We start from the raw sequence: 24000 nt of genomic DNA, 5'->3' as shown, positions 1-24000 counted from the left end.
TTTTGATTGTTTCGCTTAATTGGATCAATCGTTATTAGTTGAACAGTTTTTGGTTTTGTTAATTCACTTTTAACTTGCACACAGTTGGCATTTAATTGTGATTGAATTGTTCATTCACTCGATTATTTCACTTAGTTGGATTAATCGTTTATAGTTGAACGGGTTGTAAAATTTTTTTTATATAACACTTATGACTTTTTGGGATCGAGAGATATGTAAGTCCCGGACACAAATGTTATGTAGTGGTTGATTTCCACTACGCAGAACTTCGAAATAGTCCAGCGGGTCTATTTTTAAACAAGAAGTCTGCATGCACACGCGAGAGGTCACGTAGTACTTTAGCGGATTAGAATGATGATCTTAATTATTCACCAAACCAATCCTACCGGCTGCGCCAATAATAAGACCGACGTTATTGTTGAAATAAAAAAAATTTATTCTTAATAACTTATAACAGAGTACAAGCGGTCTTAGAGCTGAATTAAAACTGAGCTACTGATTGATAATTTGTTTGTCTTATATAGCTAGAAATATGTATCGATGGTGGCGTGATTTTGGCGAAGTGAGTGGCCTGATCGGCGACTCCCAAATATGCTGCGTATGCAGTTCCCACGGGAAGGGTTTAATGCGTTGGAGTGCGATTCGTTTGTATATGTGGACGATGGGATGATTGTTGCTGAGGCGATTTGTTTATAAGTAGTCGCTAGGGCGATTTGTTTATGTTGAGTTATGAAGGGGATCGTGGCTTTGGTGCAGAGTTTTAGTGTGGGTGAGTGCTGATGGATATATTACTATATATTTACCTACTGTTTTCTCTCAGTGATATTCCTAGTGCTTTGCGCAGCATGGATGTGCTCAGTAATTCAAGGATCTGTGGTGACAGCCAGTGAAAAGAATGTGATCGGCACGGAAGAAGGTGATGGCTTGCCATTGGATATAATTTCAGAAGAAGATGAAAAATCGGATGATGAATCAGATGAATCGCCTTTGACCATCGACGATGTGGAGGAAGAACTAACAAGGCAACTTGAAATAGCCAATGAAATCGAGCCAGAGACTCGTCCCACCAAGAAAACCCCACAGGCGCACATCAGAAACTCCGCCGCTCACGCTTATCATCCCCAACCAGTAGCCGGTCTTATGCCGTACTATGCAGCACCCGCACCTATGCCATATGCAGCACCCGCTCCCATGACGTATGCAGCACCGGCTCCAATGCCATATGCCATGCCATATTCGCAGTGCCCCTACAGCCAGCCGTTGTACTATCCGCAGCCCATGTATCCGCCCTATCCATATACACCCCACAATCACGTCGTGAAGGCCGCAATAGACCCCACGGATACAACTGAAGTAGTCAACATCGACCAACTACTGAAGATTGCCAACTTCTGGAACAAACAAAATGCCACGGCGGTCTACAACAAAAATGCAACCACAAAGGGTAGAAAGCATTTTTCCATCAGGAACTGGATTAGAAATAAGGCCAACAAGTTCACAACCCCCGCTCCTACTTCTACTACTCCTAGCTAAATTATTAAATTATTTATTCATAAATATATAAATTAGGTAGTAAAAAGCCTGTTTAAATAATATAAAAAATAAATAAATAAAAAAAAAAAAGTGGAAACAACAACATTTTATTTAAAATCTATTGGGTCATTAGCTTTGTCACCTCTAAATTAATTTATGATTATTAATCAACGAATGAAGCTCTTCAATTACACAATATAATTTTAATGTGGTTTTTGGACAGCCTCCCATAAAAGTCTTTCTAAGCGCCCATTTGTTAAAAATTCTTGCTTTACAAAAATGAAAAACATCGTATGGCTTTAACAAATAAAAAAAAAAAAAAAAAAAAAAAAAAAATGACAATGCTGCAGCATACTTTTAGGCTTTTATAAAATGGGCGCTCTCTCTTTATGGGTTTTGTTACTAAGCCCATTTCGCTGGCACCCAATGTTGGCCACATCTCTGCAGTTGGAGCTTGGTTCGATGCGGCTGGCCTCTCACTTCAGTTGGTGCTCAACAGTTTATCGACAAACAACGCCTCCACGCGTGTTGCAGGTGAAACAATAGCAGCAAACACGAGTTAAAACAAAACAACAACAAAATAATAATAATGCCAAACCCAAAGAGCCGACAACAACTGTAAAAGTGAAAGACGTCGGCGCGAGTAATTTGACAAGATTAATTCTTAATATAAAATTCGTGAAATTTGTTTCTGTTTGCTGTACAAACAAGCGAAAGTAACTACAACAACAATAACAATATATGCTAATTAGATGTCACGCAAGAGCAGAATATGCGTTAATTGATCAAAGTGTGTGTATATACAGGTGTATATATGTGTGCGCGCCTGCGCATTTGTGTGATTTTAATTGAAATAAATGAATGGAATTGCTACGACCAGCTGTAAGTAAAAACCAAGCGCACATCATAGCCAGGTATTGGCCGTATATGCAAATATTTGACCCAGTTTTGAATTGCAGCAAGCTGCATGACTAGCCAAGAAAAACAAAAAAAACACACACACAGCTGCCTCCCGGGGCCAAGGCTGATGTCCGGTTGCCTCCCATAAACGTGGCCTTTTCCGCCTGGCAATCAGCACACAGCAAGTCACAGCCTCAGCCTCAGCCTCAGCCCCACCCTCAGCCTCTGCCCCAGCCTCAGCAGCCATAAAACCTGTTCTCCAGCTTTATGTGTTTTATTTTATTTATTTTTTTTTTTTTTTTTTTTGTGTGTTTTGTCGCTGCATTTCTCCTGCGCGAATTACGAGCGTTGCGCATGTAAAAGTGAAATTTTTGTGTATTGCCAGTAAAAGAGCATGCGGCATGTGGCCTGTGGCATGTGGCATGCAACATGCCGCATGTGACTACACAAAGAGACTTAACCAAAGTTCTGGCAGCTAGAATATTTTTTGTTTTCTTCGTCTACGCTCGCATGAGTTATTAGCGCATGCTAGATGAGCATCGCCGTAATGCTCTAATACCTACCAACAACAACAACAACGACAACAATAACAATAACAATAACTTTATAGCCAAGCGTGCGCATTATTCTAGCAATTAGCCCGGCCATAAACAGCTGGCGTGCCATTCAGTATTTTGTTGTTAAACACCATTAACTATTTGCATAGATCTCGCTATTAAATGCGACAAATGTCGAAAAGAAACATTTCACTTGTCATGCCAAATGTTAGTTACGAATAACAGTTTATTCTAATACTAGATACATATGTATATATAGATTTTATTTTACTTTATGTATATGAAATGTCTGCATATAATTCGAATGTATAGCTTGTAATAGCTTGAGCTGCTGTCAAATTCTTTCCCTGCTTCTCAACCTAAAGTCTTCTGGAAAGTACTCTGCCTTACAGGAAAACACTCTGGACTCCATAACATCTTTAGCTTAAGTTTATTAGAAAGAGGAGTATTCATCACCTATGTATTTCTCAGAGAAGCTGTTTATGAAATTTTCATTATATAAAAGTTCTTAAAACATACTAGACAAACAATAAAATATGATATTGATTTGTGAAAACTCTCCATTAAATGAAATGTGCTGCCCAACCTAAACGACGAGCAAATAAAATCAGGTTCTATATGTACTTCCCTTAATAAACCATTTCCCTGATACAGACAGTCGTCGGTTGAACTGTCTGATGGAGAGGAAATATAAAAATATATACTCCACTCCAGTCATATATACTCGAATACTGTCGGATGGAGAGGAAATATAAAAGTATATACTTCACTCTACTCATACATATATACTAGAGCTGGCCGAGCTTTCTTTTCACTCTTAGACTTTTTCTACCCAGAACCCATAGAAAATGCCGTTACTCTCTGCTTTGATATGATTTCGCATAATAATGTTGTTATATGAAAATATAGCAAATATATTATGCATCAGTTCTATATATTCAAGTATATTTTATATTCACCAATCAGAAGTCGTCTGTCTTCGCTTGCCAATTGCAAAATAACGGAAAATTTATTTGCATAATATATACAGGCTATCGAGCTAAGTTTTTGAGACAAGCGATAAAAATCTTTTAAAAAAAAAACCTAGAATTATTTAGGTTAGCGCATTTTTAATGCGTTTTACAGTGATGACTCGGCAAATGAACAGCGTTCTTTGATGATTAATTGATAGAAAATATTTCTTGTTTTTTTTAATCATATTTAACAATTTACCATATGTTTTATATAATTTTCATATATTTTAATAAATGTTTCAGTTTATTTTTTATATTTATTATAAAGTAAAAACTTTTTTGTTTGCGAAGCATGGAGTACATTTAAAGTGATATTTGGGATTATTAATTATCAATATTAATTGCCAAAGACTTTCGATTGCTATTTTGCCTACGGCTATTTGATGAGTTTGCGCTCAATTCCAATAAAGAGATATTTATATTAAAAATATTTCATAAAAAATTCAATTTCCCTACTGACTATATTAAAAAAAAATAGGGATGTTTATTGTGCGTAGTTAATAGACTTCAATAAAATATTCTCTCTTATCTCTCCCTCTCTCTCCAGCCTTCTCTCTGTATAGGCTTCAATGCCAAGAAACGATTTACCGCATTCGATTAACATTGGGAATGTGCGAATTGTGTCGCCTGATGGTTTTTATGGTCGGTTTATCAACACGTTTTGGCCGTTCAGCTTCACTTATCACAAAAAAAAAAAAAATATATATATATATAAAAATAAAAAAGAAACAAACAAAAAAACACAATCAAATTAAGTTGAGGAATAGCATTAAATGCGTTGCACTCGCCTGCACATAAAAACGCGCTCGTAAAAATTAAGCCAATCTATTTGTGGCTTAATAAGCCATTAGTAAGTCGAGTTGGTTAACCGCAACGAAAGTGAATTTGCTTTGGCCCAGCTAGATTTCTCTTAACTAAGAAAAAAATGACTAAGTTACAGTTTATAAAAATATTTGCACGCTAGACGCGATCGGCTTACAAATTGCCACAGGCACAAAAAAAAAAAAAAAAAAAAAAAAAAAAAAAAAACAAACAAACAAAAAAAACAAAACTAGAGAAAAAGATAAATAGAAAGACAGCCAGACAGACAAAGAGAGATACGGACTGAAGACAGACCGAAAGATACACGCACAAAGTGAAATTAAGTATCTATTAGATACAAGCGCTAAAACTGAAAGTTGGCAAGTGTTTAAGCCAATACTTAATGCACAGTTTTGATTCAACACGATTACAAGATGATGCAAAACATAATTTAAAAGGAATTTTATAATTTACGAGAGTATTTATGCAACAAAGCAATACAACTAGTTAAGTCAGCCTGACATGGCACCGACATGCAAATTCTTTCCCTGCTTCTCTTGCTGGTATACCCTGTTCAAACAGGAAATTGGTGAAGTGGACTGTGATTTACATATATGTAATACTAAATATATTTGTTGGATGTGGAATGCACACTTGAGTTAATTAAATTTATGGGACAATCATCGAGTACAATCAGTGCTTAGGTTGCTTGTAACTCAATCCGTTGATTAGTCAGTCAGACAATCACTCAATAACTATGTTAATCAGGTAATCGATTACGCAGCTATTCGAGCTCTCTTCTCCTCTCCCACTCCTTCTCTATATGCTAGTCCTTCTGTATTTTAATTTTATGAAGGTATGGTAATTTCTCTCTCTCTCTCTCTCTCTCTCTCTCTCTCTCTCTCTCTCTCTCTCTCTCTCTCCACACACACTCTTTCTCTTTATTTTTGCTGCTGGCTTTCTTTATATTTGTATATATTCCCTCTCTGTCCTTCTCTCTCACATATACATATACTTCTCTTCTTATCCACTTTCTATCTCTCTCTGTTACTCTCTACCATACTTTTTGCCTAAATTAATATCTCTGCCTCTACATCTCTCTCCTTGAATATTATTCTCATTCTCTCCATTTTTGCCTGTCTCTCTCTCTCTCTCTCTCTCTCTCTCTCTCTCTCTCTCAATCTGTCTTTAGTCCTTCTCTGCTTCGTCCATTACCTTTCTCCCTGTTTTCCCTTTTTAATAAATTCTTGTTTTGGGTTACTTATTGTAAGGAATTATCGAGAGAATTTTGTAATTTAAAAATTATATTACCACGTCTACCATGACACTGGTAACAGCGTAGAGCTGACTCGTTGCCTAATAGCGAACTAGATTTGTTATTCGCAATACGTAACAGTAAGACTATGCTGAAAACGGGGTATCTGCTAACCAGATACCCGCATCTACTTCACATTTGTGTTGTACCATCGTCTGCTCGACAAAAAAAGAGAAAAATACCTTAATACAAAATTGTCACATAAAAATGCAATAAAATCTCTGACTGAAAACGTTGTCTGTGACAGCGAAAGCTTGTTACCGAATTATAAATATGCCACACAGCATTTTGGCCACTTTTCCAGCCAAGTGTCATTAAGAAAGATGTAATGAAATCATTATGCCAGAGTAATCAGCTTCATCCAGTGAAAGCATAATAGCCAACATCAATTAATAGTCCAGCTGAACTAACATGTCGGCTATTATATAACCAAACACAGAAAATTTTGTGTACGTTTTAATTGCTAAGAGCGAAAACTCACGCAATGTTCTAGTTATCTCTTGAACTCTGAACTGTGACCGCTCTCGGCTAAGAGCGCCGACCGTTAGCCGCTAGCCCAAAACGAACTGGAAACTACAAATCATGCAACAGACCCTATCATACGTAACACCTAACTTGAGTTCTGTTCGTTGCCAAAACTTGTTTTGCTGGCCATTATTTTGATGACAGTTTTGTTTGAAATGCTTTATGGCCATTTCGCATTTGATTGCATAAGGCAACACGGTCGCTTGTAAAGAATATGTGTATTTAATATGAAAAGACATAAACGCAATCACAGCTGCCGCTTAGAGCATATGACGCTGATAACGCGCATTGCTCATTCGACCCGTAGTCGCAGTCGCAGTCTCAGCCGCAGCCGCAGCCGCAGCCGCAGTCTCAGCCGCAGCCGCAGCCACACAACAAGCGAGCTCATTAAAAAACACATTCATAATTCGTATTGCTCATAATAAGCCCCTGCAGCTGCAGCTGTGTTCGTAATTTAATCTAATTGATTTTCTTATACTAGACGCTATAAATGGCCCAGTCTGTTACATCAAGCCAGCTCAGTTTACGTATGTATGTATGTAAATCTGTGATTGTCTGTGCTCGTGTGCTCACGACTGGGTACGCAGAGGACATTAGCTGGTGCGTAATTAGGCCACATTCGGTAGATTACAGTATGACATTAGGCGTTGGCTATATCAATAATATATGAAGAAGGGCGTGGCATCTGTGCCCTCGGCAAAAGTTCAATTACTCTTGTCTTGTCTTAAAGTTGAATTATATTTGAGTGTTTTGGTATTTACATATCAAGTATTTGTATATTAAGTATACACCATGATAATTTTTTTCCTGAAGCAGAAAAGTCGTCATAAAATTCATATAAGATATATCATAATATATAATATTATTTGAGATAAAATTTAATTCATATGTATTTGGAAATTTCACATTCTATACCTATACGGTATTCGCTATTATAATTCCTAAAAACAATTAACATAATAACAAACTAGAATCTTTATTTATTTCTTATTTAAATGAAGTCTACTTAAATGACTTCTTCTAACTTAATTGAAATTCCATTTGATGATTTTGTTTTCCATATTTGATTATAGCACACAATTCCATCACAATTTCCGTTAGCTATGTAAATTGATACGAAGCAACCCTGACATAGTGGCCTATAATTGAAAACGATGCATATCGTATACGAAAAGTCAAACCGCTTACAAAACTCTTTTGCCTTTGCAGGAGAAAAACTCGTTCCAGGCGAATCTGAAATAGCCGTGAAAAGCGCAGCTAGCAAGATATAATAAGCAGACAAACTGCTCTTAAAACAATCACAACTAACTGGAAAACGTAAACAAAGCACAAACAACTTTCAGCCAACAGCAACCTCAACAACAACAACAACAACAGCGAAGTTATCGACAGCGAAGAGCAGCCACTACAGTTAGCGCTGCGGAAGAATTTCAACTGGATAATTCCGCGTGCGACCGAAGAGGCAGCAGCGGCAGAAACTAGCCGACGCAGTCAGTGCAATGCACAAACTGAACGAAGCGCGCAAACTTAACGAAAGCTGAGAGAGTGTGTGAGAGAGCGCGCGCTAAGCATAGAGAGACAGCTAGCCGGCAGCTTGGCCTCGCCGTGATCTTGACTGGCATTGAGAGCGACCGAGTCAGTAGTCGGTCAGACGCGTAAGCATGCGCACGCCGTTGATATAAATTGAAGAAGCAACCGTTACTCCGTGGGCGTGTTTCGCGCACAGATGAAGTAATTGCAGCTAACAACAAGTTGGCAACAGTGTTAAGCTGTCCGTTGGCATTTCGAATGTCCGTCTGTCTGTTTACTCAAATAGAAAATGTGCTAAATGCTGCAGCGAATTTGTAAACAACGCGACCAAAATACCAACGAAGAGTAAAAAATAAAAAAAAAAAAAGAAAAGAAAGCCAAGCTGCGCGCGCTACGCACTGCCAAAAAAATTTGTGAAAATCAATAATATATTTTACAATACGAAAAAAAGCCACAGCAATTGCTGAAATTGTGTTTGCGTGCTAATCGGTTTTTGTGCGAGGCAACAAAAGCGACAACAATCGCCGATTGTTTGGCTGTAATTGAGCTGCCCCTTGGCCCAGTTAGTGTGCCGCAGCTCAATCGGGTCTAGATAAATAGTCCCGGACAGCGCCGACTGCTGTGGCTCCAGGTGTAAATTGTTTGAAATTGAAAATGCAAGAGTCTGCACTTAGCAGCAGACACCGTAATTGGCCAACGGGAGAGAGCCCGTGCACATCCTCAACAACAAAATCAACACCAAAGCATCGCATTAGAAATCACTCAAACATGGCCAATAAGTGCAGCAACTGGCTGCATTGGCTCTTGCTGCTCTCCTCCGCGCTCCTCTGCCTCAGCGTTGCGAAGGCGAATGAAAGCGGACTGTCCACGACACCTTTAACACCTGATGTCACCACAGAGACAGCCACAACAACAGCAACAGGAACACCTCCAGAATCTGCAGCTGCACCGACTGCAGCAGCATCAACATTCACACCAAGTGCCCTGACCACTGAGGATAGGCGGCCCATTGTGAATGCCACTCGAGCGCCCACCACCAGGAAGCTTCCCAATGGCAACGATTCGCTGCTGCTGCGCATTGCGCGCAGGTTTTCCAGCGGAAATGAGCTCTGGGATGGACTCATACGCGAATGCTACCTGAAGCCGGATATGTCCTGCTTCCAGAAGAACGTGTACAGCTATTTGAATAGCGCCCTGGACATACAGGATGTAAATATAACGCAGCGCCTGAAGTTCTACAGGAATAAGGTGCAGTACGATGCGGAGCAGGAGGAGGCCACCAACGAGGCGCGTTCCGGTAAGAGTTTAGGTAACTTTCCACTAAGCACAAATGCTAACACATACACATCCATATACAAACATATGCTTGTTTGTACCGTAAAAAGAGTTTATTAGTATTTAGTAAACTTTGTTGCCATGTAGGTAAACTGTAGGAGTTGAGACTCGAGAGAAACTGGGACTAGCTAGCCTCTATGTAATCTAGATGACACATATGAGACAGGTGTATGATATTTTATATTCATTGCTTCTACAGTAAAGAAAATGAGAAATGTTGATGGGAAATGAAAGGAAGTTACTCCTGAATAATATATTTTATATTATTATATCAATCTCTCAATCTATTCTCAGACTGCAAACTGCGCTGAAATCATTCTCTTTACATTTTCAGCTAAAAATTTATTTTAATAACTTTCATTAAGCTCAAAATCTGATCAATTATAAACATGCTTTGTCTGTCGATATATTTTTCTCAGCCTTAATATACCGTACTCATACCCACAAATATTGATATCGTATGAGACAAGACATTTCTACACGTGCCAATTATTACGTGTCTATTAGTCAGTCAATATCATAGAAATGAAGACTACGAGTCTATAGTTTCCATGGCTACCTAATTCAAAAATATTGCAATGGACATACATATGTTCCATCTTAATTCAATAGCTCTTGTAATACTAACAATTGGAGGCTTAGCTCATTGCTCGCAATTCCTAATTAATTGAATGCTCTAACATTAGAGCATCTATGAGTCTATTATGTAAGAGCCCTTGGCTCATTTCGCTTTCATTGAGTTGGGTATTTTTTTCTCCTCTTCTCTTCTTCATTGGCTTTTTTGTGGTGTTTGTGAAACGTTTTCACATCTCGTACGGCATTCGATTCTTTGGCTGAGTTTTGTTTACCATTTTTCTTGGCACGTTCACACTCACAACTTTCACTTGGCGCATTTTGATTTGATTTTTACGTAGTTTGAGTTTGAGTGGCAAGAAATGCGAGTCGCATTCAATGTGAGTCACGGCTCGCAGCAGCTGATTTCGTTGTCTTCGGTATTCGGTATTCAGTTTTCTGTTTTCTGATTTCGGATTTCTGATTTCTTTGGCTAATGCAATATCAATAAACGTGCATTAAGTGTTATGCAAGCTCCGGTATTTCGTATACCTGTTTCAACTTCCATTTCAACTTTCATTAGCATAGAACTGTCAGTTAAATGTAGTTCGTTTCGATTTTCACTCAACACACTTTCCTCTTTCATATTTCTTGCTTTCCTGCAGCCAGTCCGGAAACCCCCATCGAGGAAGTCTCCAATGCGCTCTATGGCAAAACAATCAAATTCGCAATGACACACGATATGGAGCTAGATCTGCCCGAGATCGTTTTCAATGGAGCCACATTTCGCATCTCGCCGCGCTCCATCGAAGGCAACGGAATCATTGCCAAACTGGAGCTAATACCCAAGCAGCTGGTCAAGGCCCGACTGGCTGGTGCCATGATCAAGAAGAAGATCAGTAAGTAACACAACTGCAGCTCAAAACTGGCCAAACTGGACGGCTGCAGAAAGTGTGCATCCAGTTGAGGAAAAAAAAAGAAGCAAAACAAATGAAATTAAAATTTATTCATCAAGTGCAACTTTCGTTTCCGTAGACAAATTTCTGCGCAACAAACTGCTGCTGTCGTTCATTGCCTTGGTGCTGATCATCAAGATCATAAAGATCAAGTTGTTCTGGCTGCTGCCCATTGTGATTGGCGTGGGGGCTGCCAAAAAGCTGCTGCTCAAGTTCCTGCTCTTCCTCTTCCCCGCGCTGTCGCATCTCTTCAAGCTCTGCTCGTATTATCAACAGCCCTATCATGGCACCAAATATCATCATCATCATCATCTGATCAATCATCATCATACGGTAAGTACACGAAAGAGAAGTAAGTTAATCTCTCTCTCTCTCTCTCTCTCTCTCTCTCTTTGTCTCTCACTCAATCTTTAATTTCTTATTATTCCTAAATTTTGTTTCTTTTGTCTTCGGCTTTGTGTGGAATTTCATTGAAATCTCGAAAAAATAACACAATTTCTTTTTTGGATTTCTATCTCATTTAGCTTATTTATTATGCCTAACACGCCCACTTTTTTTTCGTTATTCTTCTTGATTTCATTAATAAGAAAACGCTCACGAATCGCTCTTCAAAGGCAATTAAACAAATACATGACAGACTTCAATGTCTAATGCGTGGATGCTGAAATTTATCTAATTGAATTTGGGCTAGCAAAAACGCCAAGAAAACTCGAACACGTGCTGCTTTTAACTTAAAGATGTGCCACACTCAGACACACACGTACATACACACACGCTCATCGCTAATGCCAAAGAGATAACTGCTTGACATTTCATCAAATGAAATCCTGTTTTTCATTCACAGCTCAAATGAATGTTTGTCACTGACAAGGATTAGCGTTCCACTCACTGGCAGACATTTGAACACATCGACACCCCATATACACACACCCGCACCCACACACACACACAAACACACATGCAAATATATGAGAATAAGCCTAGATAATTGGATGAACCATTGGCACACATTTCACATGCGTCTTTAGGATAAACATGGCTACGCTGCGTTTTTTGAACCCGTCTGGGTTCAATTTGGATTCAGCAGTTGCTTTCGCCTTTATGAACTGCCCATTTGTGCGTCTTCGCGTTTTGATGAGCCAAAACGAGTCATAACTTTGGCTAAGCAAACTTCGACAGTCTGCGAATTCTGTTTTAATGGCTCAAACTGGTCTCCAGCATGGCAGACTCTGTCTAATTCTGATTGGCATGCAACTTGAGCAGAAAATTTTCCAATTTATGAAATGATAATGCGACTTTACCCCGATGCTAAGCTAAAGCACTGTAAATGCATTTCGTTTTTACTCTGCTAATCTAACACATGGCCTAGCCTGGCCTAGACTTAGTCAATTGAAATGGAGTTTTCTCTGTGGATTTTCCCATGGAATATTTAGAATATTTCATTTTTCAAATATTTTTTGGCAGCTCAAGTTTTTATACTCATTCACGAAAGTGAATCAGTATATTGGTTTTGTGCAATGTCCGTCTTGCTGTCCGTCCGTCTGTCCGTCCGTCCGTCCGTCCGTCTGTCCGTCTGTCCGTCTGTCCGTATGAACGCAATCTATTTCGGCGCTATTGAAGCTAGAGACTTGAAATTTGGAACACATACTCGTGTATATCTCCGATTTATAAAGTGTTAAAATTTTCCCGATCCGCCCACTAGGGGCGTGGCAAATCGGAAAATGCATTTTCCGATATACCAGAAATCATGTTTGTTGAAGAGTTAGAAAGCTGAAATTTGGTATGTAGGTCCGCGTTGACCACCCAAGATCACGAGCTATGGCGGATATATCTACGCCCATTGGGGGCGTGGCAAATCGGATAAAACTGTATCTCCTAAATTTGTAAACCTAGAACGCTGAAATTTTGCACGTCAGCTAATGGTATGATTCTATAAAGTCTGAAGATAAATTATAAGTTAACGCCCATTAGGGGCGTGGCAAATCGGACCTGAAGATATAGTGATTTTTTAAATTCTCCTATATTTTGGACACTATTGATGGCAGAGACCTCAAATTTTGTATATATACTCGGACTGATCACCCAAGACCAAAAAGTTTTATCGGATATATGTATGCCCACAGGGGGCGTGGCAAACCGCAAAAGTTTATATCTCCTAATGTATAATAGCTAGAAGCTTCAAATTTGGATAGTTGAGTTACTGGTAGCCTCCTCTATCGATTCCCCAAAAATAATTTTTCGCCTCTAGGGGCGTGGCATATCGAAAAATACCCTGTAATTTTCACATTTTTTGAGGGTAAGCATTCAAACTTTGCAGTTAGGGTACCGTTATCTCTTTCTAAAAACTGACCAAAAATGAGGTGTCTACGCCCAGTTGGGGCGTGGCAAATCGGAAAAACCTGTATATTCTACAGTATTAGAGCGAAACTTAACTACTAAATTGTTGATGGGATGTGAATGAGTATTCCGCAGTCGGTAACGCCCGACTGCAACGTTCTTACTTGTTTTAAAAGACAAATTTGAATAAACTATCTGGCCGCATTTCAGCTTAGATTCTACAACGCTTTCACGGCATATTTAAGTCCTCAAACAGTTTATCTTTGAATTAACCACAACTTCATTTTGTCTGTGCCGAGTAAATTAAACTAGGTAAACAATTTCCTTAAGCTTTGCTGTGGCAACTTTAAGCCAGCGCGCAGTACACAAGAGGGCGCAAATCTTGGTATTCATAAATTAAATTATGTCCCCCTCAATGTATTACAGAGCTCATATATATTGTAACTTTACTTTTGCGCTCCAAGTTTGTCTGGCGTAATTCGAGGCGCCTGTCATCTGCTGGAGATGTGCCAAAAATTGTCACCATTTTTTTCTTCTCTGTTCTCTGGTTTACTTGCTCGTCTCTTCTCTTTTTCTTTTTTCTTTATTTTTTTTCTTTTTGTGTGTCTGGAGCTGGCGAAAGTTTCGTCCTTTAAGGAGCCACACGTGAGGCAACTAAAAACTGAAATATTTGACACAAATTGCGGCAAAAACGAGCTGCATATGTAAACCAGCAGGTGAAAGAGGCAAGCGCCGGGCCATCAGATGCTACTTAAAGCAGTTTGAGTAATGACAGCATATACTCCATTAATATACATATACATATATACACATATATTAGACTGAATAAGATATTGTGTGTCAAAGACAGAAATTCAATGCCGAAGTGCGAGACGCTTAAATTTAGCTGAAGAATTAAATATTAGCATTCCCAGAAGTAGAAGCTGAGTTTTGGTTCATTAAGTCTTGTGAAACATCCTTAAAAAGGTATTCCATAGAATAGCATTTGTGGTGCTTGAACTTGAAATATCTAGATTGAGTCGAGACTTCCTTTTGCCTAGCCAGAAGGGGGCTCATTATTATTACATTATTTCCATACAATTTCTCAGACTCGTGTACTAAACAAGAAAACTGAATTGTTGGACATTATAGCCATACTCATAAGCGCTTAGCCGTGTCAGAGGTAGCTATCGAGTCACTTGGGTGTCGAGGATATTGAAAAGCAACAATACTCAATTCATGGAAAAAGATATTGAGCCGTGCTCTGTCTGTCTGGCAATGGCTGCTATTTGGCCACATTTCTCGGCAACCGGGCGCAGATTCGTTGTTTACGGCAATTTAAAAGTCATTGAACTGGACCGAAATCAAACTCGAGCACTCGTCGAACCAAAATAATGCGGATCTGTTCGAGGGCGAGGCTATAAATAGTAACCAAAACACAAAGGCAAGCCGAAATGAAATACCAGAAAAAAACGTCGAAAAATGCCGTATAAATTTGCTCAAAATAACTGTAATGTAACGTAATGAGGGGAGCTTTAGAAAAATTTAAGACCTGACTTTAATTTCATGCCCATCTCTCTTACTCACTGCCCCTCTCCCTCTCTCTTTCTGTCTGCCGCAGGTGGTGCCGCCCTGGCACAGTGGTGAGCATCATAGTGTGCCAGAAATCATTTACACGCACCCGCCCAAGGGACATCCCTCCGCGTATCTGCACGGCGCGCCTGTCCACGAGATCTACGGCCCCGGACCAGGGCACGAGCACTTCGAAGGCGCCTGGGAGAACAGCGGACCCGGACTAGGCTCTGAGTAAGTTGGATCTAGACAAGTACTTTGTGTGTCTTAACTTTGTTAAATGTCTGTCTATAATAATTGAACACACTCACACTCACACAAACTCACACACTTACACGCACATTTGACACACTGTTCATCACGCTCAGATACATAAGCGCTATGAAACGTGATGCACAAGTGGGGGATAATGCGAACTACTTTAAGCCGCACACGGCCAACGATGCAAATGAGCTGCAGTCCTGGGGTCTGGGCACCACGCAGCCATACACAAAGCAGCCATCGCCGCAACAGCAACAGCAACAGCAGCAGCAGCAACAACGTTGGCAGAACAACCAGCAACAGCAACAAATCAGTTTTCAACAAAAAGCACAAGCCTCTAGTCACAGTTTAAACAAATTTCACAATCTGGACAAACAAAGGTATAAACTGCCCAAGTAACGCACACACCCACACGCACGCACCCACGCACGCACCCACGCACGCACCCACTCACACACGCACAGCCTGCTTAATCGTACTATAAACACTATAATGTCCAACGATTGTTAACACTAAACACAAACACTAATACATGCCGAATGCAAATATAAATTTGTTGAAATTAACTTTCAATGTAAACAACAATAACAAATTGTTAAACAATTTGCATTTACACACGCATTTCCATATTTGACGGCCATTTGCAGCTCAAGGCCGGCGTTTGCACAGCACAATCCGGTTTATGTCGCGGCGCCAGGCGCTGGAGCAGGAGTTGGACCTGGACCAGGACCGGGCCCAGGACACGGACATGGACCGAGCCTAACAGCCGCTGCTCAAATTGCCGCTCAATACGAGCCAGCACGCAACAATAACCAACAACAACAACAGCAACAACAACAACAACTTTCGGTGAGCAGTGCCTGGCCACAGCATGTGGCAGCAGAGTTAATTAAATCCTAAGCTGACTGTGATAGATATGTGTGTTGGAAATTGTTCTATAAACTATGCCACACGCCAATTCGACATGGCACGGAATAGATACAATAGATGTTTGGTTAGTCGTACCAGAGATACTCTAGAAAATGCAGATATAGGTATCCATATAATTTAATCTTTAATGAGCTGATGGTTTATCTTGTATAACTTCAGGTGAATAGTGGGCACAGGTGAGCAGGTTTTTCATCAAAGTTCTTATATTAAATAACGCATATAGACGTTATAACTATAGAAAGAATATAATAGAGAACGGTATAGTATTTCGATACAGAATATGTTGGTGATGATACGCTATGAAATTGGCTGAGCTGCATATTTGATGTGATTTTATAGTAATATATAGAAGAACTACATATTTAATAATTTTTGATATATTTTATTTATATTTTTTATTATAAGGTTAAAGGTTATGTAGAATTTAAACTAACTTAAATTTAAGCCGTGGCTACTGGGACCTTCGACTTGTCAAACTATATTTAAAGATTATAATTATTATACATGTGATAAAAACGTTAGTATGCGCAGAATATTTATTATTTATGTAACTATTATACATATACTTCATATGAAAATTTTCATTCATGAAAGTGAAAACATTAGCTTTGGATAGTCTTACGCATATAGTACGAAGAAATTCAAATTTATAATGCATAAACCAGACTACGTGAACAACGTTAGCAAGACTTATTTACATGCCCTAAAGCGTGTTCGTGTTCATGTTCTCGCAGTTAAGGAGTTCATGATTTCTACTTTGAGTAGGTGATTAGTGACGATTTGAGGGATGTGGCTGGTAGTGTCATTGGTGTTAATAGAGTGTGTACTCGAGGATATGGGAGAGTTTTGTTGGGTGAAGGGCTCCAGGCATCTAATGACGTGGTGACATCGGAGTCGTTTGGGCGGAGGCGTTAATTGCTGAGTAGGATATATGGGATACAAATTGAATAAATTGCAAAAAATTACACAGTACTTAGAAAGTATTTAGTTTATTCAAAATGTAGTATAATATAATACTTTAATTAGCATTGGTAGACATAACTGTATATAGCTTTTACTAATCATATTCATAGGGTATATAATATCAAGTAAAAGTACAAAATAATGCAAATATACTCAAACTAATATACATAGTAAAGAGAATTAGACAATAATGCTTTATTTATAAGCTGATAAATACGCTTTAACTATTCATACATTCATTTATGTCACACATTTCAAACGTCATAGCTTAAGGAATTAAAGATATTCGGACTGACAGCGTATCTAATTAATAATTTGCTCATACTGTACTCAACTTACAAAGTCTATTTATAGCTTTTGTTTGCAAGTCCCTTAATTCCTTATAGTTAGTACCCTGGGCTCTAGTGTCGGGTATACATATATTGATGTCAGGCTTAAAATGCATAATTACTGTGCCAGCGCTGAAGATGATTGAGAGATGGCTTTCCTTTCACAGCAGTCGAGCTGTCTGATTAGTGGGCTGGCTGGGTTGGCAGAGGGGACGGGGTCGTACAGCCGTGGGACAACATAATCAATCAAGCGACTGCAGTTTCACTTCTGAACAAGTGCGACGTCTAGACTGCCGCATGGGCTTCAAGTGTTTATTGACAATTTTGCTCACTTTGGCTCTAAGGTGTGGATAGTTTTTCTCTGTTGCAAAGGTTTACATTGTGCCTTGTCTCTGAGGCTCTAGCGTTCGGGCTGACCTTGTTTAGTGTCTCTTTGCAAATTGCATTGTCGTGCGACGCTCAAGTGCTGTGCACATATTTAGCTTAGCTGCACTGGGTCACCGACAGTTTTCACTTTCAAGTGTCTTCATGCGGGCCACACCGGGCCCAGTTAACTTGGCCATAATTAAATTGCACTCTAACAGGGCCCAGCATCGAGCTAAATTGCAAAATCCAGCGCCGCTGCGGCCTAATGAAATGAGTGCACATTTCGAAAGGCCAACAGAAAACACTCCACGGGGCAACAGTGCAACCAACTGTTGGCGACAGTGCGTTGGGAAAGTATGCCAACTCTTTTGCAAATACCCGACCGTCCAGTTCGTGGAGCGCTAATTGAGTTATGCTCCCGGCCATGTTATTAAATGCAACTTGCAGTGTATTTAGTACTACGGGGATACACCCTGTACTTATGCTGTCTGAAGCTTTAGTTAAGTTGAGCGTCAGATTTTTGACATTCATGACTAAAAGACATTAAATGCTGAGAGACATGGCTCGTATTTAACATTTGTGTACTTACATTTGCTGTAAAATATGCATTTAGGCTTCTCAAGTTTCTCTCTGCATGTGTATTTTCATATATTATTTTAAATTTATTTTTAAGCTAACGAAACTTTTTAAAGTAAATGACGGCCTTTAGCTGTTAATACTAGACATGATACACTAGCTATATAAGCTTGTCAGCAAAGAGAGCTGTTCAAGTTTCTCTCCGCGGTTAATTACCATACATAAAATTTTTATTATTATTAAATTTTAATTTATAGTTTTTGTCTGTGGGATGAATTTAATATCTCTATATATAGGCTGAGCAGAATTCTACTTTTTCAAGGTTTTCTCTGCATGTCAGCTTATATTAGAGTTCATTAGCTGCGAAAAGTTTGTAAAATAAATTATAAGTGTTTGCTACTAATAGTTCATAAGCTGATCACCAATCATACTTTTTCAAGATTCTCTCTGCCATTCCTAAATATCAGAGAAGGCAATTTCGAGTTTCGCTCTACAATTTCTAATTATTTTATATAGCTAACATATGATTATTTTTAACATCTCTTTTATTACAAAACTATCTTTCTGACCCACCTTTCGTCTCGTTTACAGCCCGAACTGGCTGCCCAGCTGAAGGAGGCCATACGCATTCAGGCTGAGAAGCGACTGATACAGCAGCAGCAACAAATTCTGGAGCATCAGCCTTTCGTGCAGGATGGACAGGTTTGATAGTGGACATATGCAGCAGTCGAACGAGTTGAAACTTTCAATTTATTTTTTGCAGCCACTGTACCCGCTGAACTACGATCCATTCTACAGTCCCATACTGCTAAAGATCGACAAAATCATCGAGCAAATGGGCATCAAGAGCGATCTGTGCAAGGAACGCGTCGTATGCAGCATGTACAAGGACCCGGCCACATATAGCCCGCACAGTAATTTCATATCCGCGGAGCTCAGTCGGTGCGTATAGAGGGTTCAATTAGAGCAGATGTCAGTTTGGGCATTCAACTTGGCTTAGCTGGCTGCAATGCTGTCAGCTCTATTAAAGCGTCAAGTGTTATAAATGGGATTTTGTGCTCTAATAGTTTGAGTCGCGCGCAACAAATTGTAATGTCGACCAGTCAAAATGTCATTCATGGGTTTGCCAAGTTTTACAAATGTGTTCGCTCTACCCCGAGGTGAAAACTTTAGACGAAAAACTTTTCAATCAATGGGCGTGCACAAAGAAAGCGCTCGCATCCCCTGCCCCGCGCCGTCTGCTCCCATACAACAAGCGTGCAACATTTGTCACAGCACGCTTCATCTTCTGCTCTGTCTTCTCATCTCTTCTGCTAAGCGTGCTGCAAGCTGCGAGCACTGCAAACTGCGCACTGCACTTGGGCAGCCATGTGGAAAGCCCACGTTGCGGCATCAAAGCGCGCGTCAACATGAGCCACCCACTCGAGCCACCCAGCCCACCTACCCACCACCTACCCACCACCTACCCACACGCAACGCGACGCATTTTCATAATTGACTGCCGGCGGTCAACTGCAAACTGAAAAGCGCTCATGCGTGCCACAGGCCAGATAAATGTATTCATATTTTTCAAATACCCTGTAAACAGCATGACACTCAGTTTTTCGTTACCCAAGGAATGTTTTGATAGCTTCTCATTAAGTCTTGCAATGCAATCAACAGCCGAGTCATGCTAGTCTAAATGTTTATCAAAGCATTCATCTTTGGCTATTTACATAAGCTGAATAAATAATACAGGGTATTCAAATTAGGGCATGAGCTGGAATATAAAACTTTTTGATGTAAGCCATCTGAAATGCATATTCGATCAATTTCTAAGCTGATACCATTCAATGCTAAAATGTCTAGGATCTGTAAAACATCGGATTTATATGGAGTATCTATAGCTTCTATCAGTATTTAAGTTTATTCGTGTCGAGTCGAATATATGTAAGCCTGTCTTAGCTAAAGCTCTGTGAAATAACTTGCAGATACTTTACAGACAACATCAACTGTACAGGGTATCTACACATCAGTCAGCCTTAGGTGGTCTGCTCCTGTGGCTTTTGCGGCTTCTCTAGTTGGCTTTGTTTTGCACAAACATTAATGTCTACACGCAGCAGATGGCTCAGACAATGAGCGCGCATTTGGATCGTAAAATTTTGTTGATAAGTTTGTTGACACTTAACAGCAAATCTCAAATTTGGCCTGTGCCAGGGGCGACAATGTGGCATGCCACCAGGCGCGTCGCGTGGGCGCTGGCCGAATGCGCATTGTATGATTTATGAACGTTTATGTTAATGCCACATCATTAATTAAATGCCCCAAGTGCGTTCAATAATCTTATCAGACGCATTCGGGGATTCAAGCAACATATAACAATACAACAAAAACAGAATTTCAGACGAAAACAAATCCTAACCGCGAGTAAAGTTGGAGCACGGTGGGCAGCGGGTCGGGGCGGTGGGGACAAGACAATGGGGGCCGCTAGAAAATTAATTAAAATAGCTGCCAACGTCGAGAAACAACGAGAATAAGTTTTAAAATGGCAATAGCCTTTGAGAGCCGTTAAAGCGATTGCTTCGCTCCTGTTCTGAGAGGAGATAGCAGGAGTCGAAGGAGCAGAGCATAGCCAAGTGCTTTAAGGCTTCCAACTGACTAACAAAATAGCACAATCAACAGACTTTCAACTATTTAAATAAAAAGCGTCTTAAACCAAGACATTGAATCCATAAATAAAATGTATTGGCATTCCGTTTCGCTCTTAGTCTCCCAGCTCAGGTGCATACACTTAGACAAATTTCTGCTGAAGAGGAATTAAATTTTGCATTTAAATTTCCGCTAACATTGAAATGCAAGTCTCTTAAAGTATTTTTAATGAAATTCAAAATAAATTCCTTTGCCAACATTAACTGACATTCACATCAGGACTCGGCCCCACCTCCCTCACTCCCTCCCACCCCCTTCGAGCATTGTGTGTGTGTGCGTGAGCTCGTCTCACATCACGCTCGTACTTCAGGCACTTTAAGTAGCATTTTAGTTGCCTTTCGGCAGGATATGAATTCGAAACTCAGTGGCGAAGAGAAACCCATTAGCTCCTGCAGTGCTCTGTTGTTTGGCATTGTTGCAAAGCTGCAAAGCCAAAACTACAATGGCCCACAGCATATCCGGGAGGCAGAGAGCAAGACGAGCAGAGCACGGCAAAGTTGGCTTAGTTAGATAGCCACGCACAGCCACACCCCCACACACCTACACACCCACACACTCACAGAGGACACGTACGGGGATTTGGTCATAGTATGAGTGAAAGCGAAATTTCTTTGGCATAGCCAGCGAAAGTTTACTTTCAATGCGGCAAAGTTAATTAGCCAAGTTCCGGACTGTTTTGCCATGTAGTCGAGCAGCTGCTCTATCAAATTAATTGAATTAACGCAATTTTCCATTTTCCTTTCAATTATTTTTGGCTCTTTTGTGCGGCGCAGAGAGACGAGCGAGCTGGAGCCCGTGACGCATGCGAATGAGGCAGTGCGTCGCTTCTACCGACTCATCCAAGCGGCGCGCGACGGCCAGGACCAAAAGGATTGCCTCAGCCTCTATCCACAGTGCAATATGCCAGCGAAGTGATAAATCAACTTTGCCTGCAGCTGCACCACTCGCACCACTTGCACCACTTGCAGCGGCAATCAATTATTTTGAGTCAACATTTCCTTGTTAAATCGAACTGTGAATATGCGAATTACTTAAACAATTTAAGCATAAATTAATTGTTAATCTATTTATTTATTTATTATATTTATATTAATATTAATATTTATATTTATTTATTTATGTATTTATGTATTTATTGAATGTCTACATAAGCCTGTGTGTGTGTGTGTTTAACTTAAGTCGACCGTCCTCAATTAATTAATATTCATTCTGATTTTGTTGCAATTTTTACTTCAAATTTACCAAGTTTACATAATTTATTATTGTGAAACATTTTGCGATTCAGCGGGCATAACTGTTGTGTCATTTACAACAACTGAAATGAAATCAGGATTTGCATTAATTAAAAGACAATCGAGCCTTAAAAAGAGAAATCGCCTCCAGCTCTGTAGTACATCGAATTATTGTTGTTTACATTTTGTTCAAAGGAAAACAGAAACAAATTAAAATACAAAGATACGAAAAATCAATTACAATCTGTATATCTGGCTGCATTTTAATTGTCATGGTGTGTTGTTTCAATAAAAACAAATGGGCCAATGATTACGTATATTATTTTTCCCACAGCTCATGGAGAGAATCAAACAAACAAACAAACCTTCGCTTGCCTATTAATCAAATGGACTTTTACTGTCACATACACACACACATACACATACACATAAATATAGTCCCTTTTGGGATTTAATTTTAAATTTTCATTACACAAATGAAAGCAACTAATTAATTTTATTTACTTTATTATTAGTTATTTATTAGTATTTCATTGCAACTGAATGCCGTTAGCCTGAAAAGCCAATATACAATTAATAGGAGCTTACAAATTCGATTGGCTCGTAAACGCTTGTCCAGAAACGGCTCTGATATCAAATTGTAAATACTTTTTTTTTCTAATTTAAAGAAGTCTATGGGAAGTCTATGATCTGAGAGCCTGTTGTTGCCATGGACATATTAAAATATTTACTGGAATTTTATAGAAGCCATTATTATTTTACTGAAAGGTGAACTGCTAAGACAATAGATAAAAAGGTTTTTAATATAAAAATAATACAATTTACTGAAAAATGTAAAAAAAAAAAAAAAAAAAAAAAAAAAAAACTGGCATTGGCTTCCACTGTGGCTATTCTTAGTTCTATTTAACGATTGCCGCTGACTTCGCATCAGATATCTCATCAGCTCATATCACATATCACATATATCTCTTAAGTATCTTCTGTCATGTGACTATGGAAACGCTTGAACCAATTTCCTGAGAACAGGAAACCAAGAGTATATTTGTTTGGCAGCAAGGAATTTAAACTTAATATGTTACAATGACAAGAGCTTGTCGTAACGAACCCTTTGAGACAGGTGAGTAAATGAGTAGAAACCGTTTTCAATAATTTGTTAAAGGCCTAACACACCCTGTTTATACATAGCTGCTATGTAGCATGCCTCAAGATATATAAGAAATCAATTTAATACGATAAATGCTAAACTGGGCATATACTTTATCATCCATCTATGAGTTATTGAGCGTCAACAAATTGAAAAGTAGGGGTCAATCTGCATTAGCCTCCTAAATTTATAAGGCCTCCCATCACGACTTACTGTCATAGTAATCATTCTATATATAGAAACAAAAATTAGCAGCATTTAGCTTGAGCCCGACAAACAAACACTAATCAAATTTTGAGCTCAGAATACATTAGCTATTTTCCACTCAGCTTGTATATCTTTTCCTCTTATCACTCGGCTTTAGATTAGCTGCTCAGGATGACAGCAACAAAAAATAAATAAATAAAAATAACAGTCTCTGCATTGGCTAACTTGATTTCATTGTATATTTTACTCGAGGCAAATTCCGAGAACAGCTCTGGCCAACTTGTACCGTGGCAAATTAAATACCTGAATAACTTGCACCATCATTTGTAGTCCACGCTACCTTTTTAGGCTGGTCTGAGACCATTCAGTATTTGATGACATGGCTAACAAGACTGTCTG

General features: G+C 39.3%; 1 protein-coding gene across 4 annotated transcripts; it reads left to right on the top strand.

The window, feature by feature from the left end:
- The first annotated feature begins 2028 nt into the window (after positions 1 to 2028).
- On the top strand, positions 2029 to 22085 carry LOC6573159. Of its 4 annotated transcripts, none has more exons than XM_001999214.4 (10): positions 2029 to 2415; positions 7854 to 9471; positions 10727 to 10960; positions 11097 to 11350; positions 14955 to 15139; positions 15274 to 15546; positions 15814 to 16015; positions 18922 to 19032; positions 19094 to 19272; positions 21792 to 22085. In XM_001999214.4, exons 2-10 carry the CDS (start codon positions 8829 to 8831, stop codon positions 21931 to 21933), a joined length of 2223 nt encoding a protein of 740 aa, XP_001999250.2. In that variant the 5' UTR covers positions 2029 to 2415; positions 7854 to 8828; the 3' UTR covers positions 21934 to 22085. The 4 variants fall into 4 exon arrangements, with proteins under 4 accessions (XP_001999250.2, XP_043863353.1, XP_043863354.1 ...); XM_044007418.1 differs by having other exon boundaries at positions 7854 to 9483; XM_044007419.1 differs by lacking the exon at positions 15274 to 15546 and having other exon boundaries at positions 7854 to 9483; positions 21792 to 22083.
- Positions 22086 to 24000: the final 1915 nt, after the last annotated feature.

Source organism: Drosophila mojavensis, unplaced genomic scaffold, assembly GCF_018153725.1.
Source record: "Drosophila mojavensis isolate 15081-1352.22 unplaced genomic scaffold, ASM1815372v1 contig_16, whole genome shotgun sequence".
Classification (NCBI taxonomy): Eukaryota; Metazoa; Arthropoda; class Insecta; order Diptera; family Drosophilidae; genus Drosophila; species Drosophila mojavensis.
This window is presented reverse-complemented; position numbering and strand designations above follow the sequence as displayed.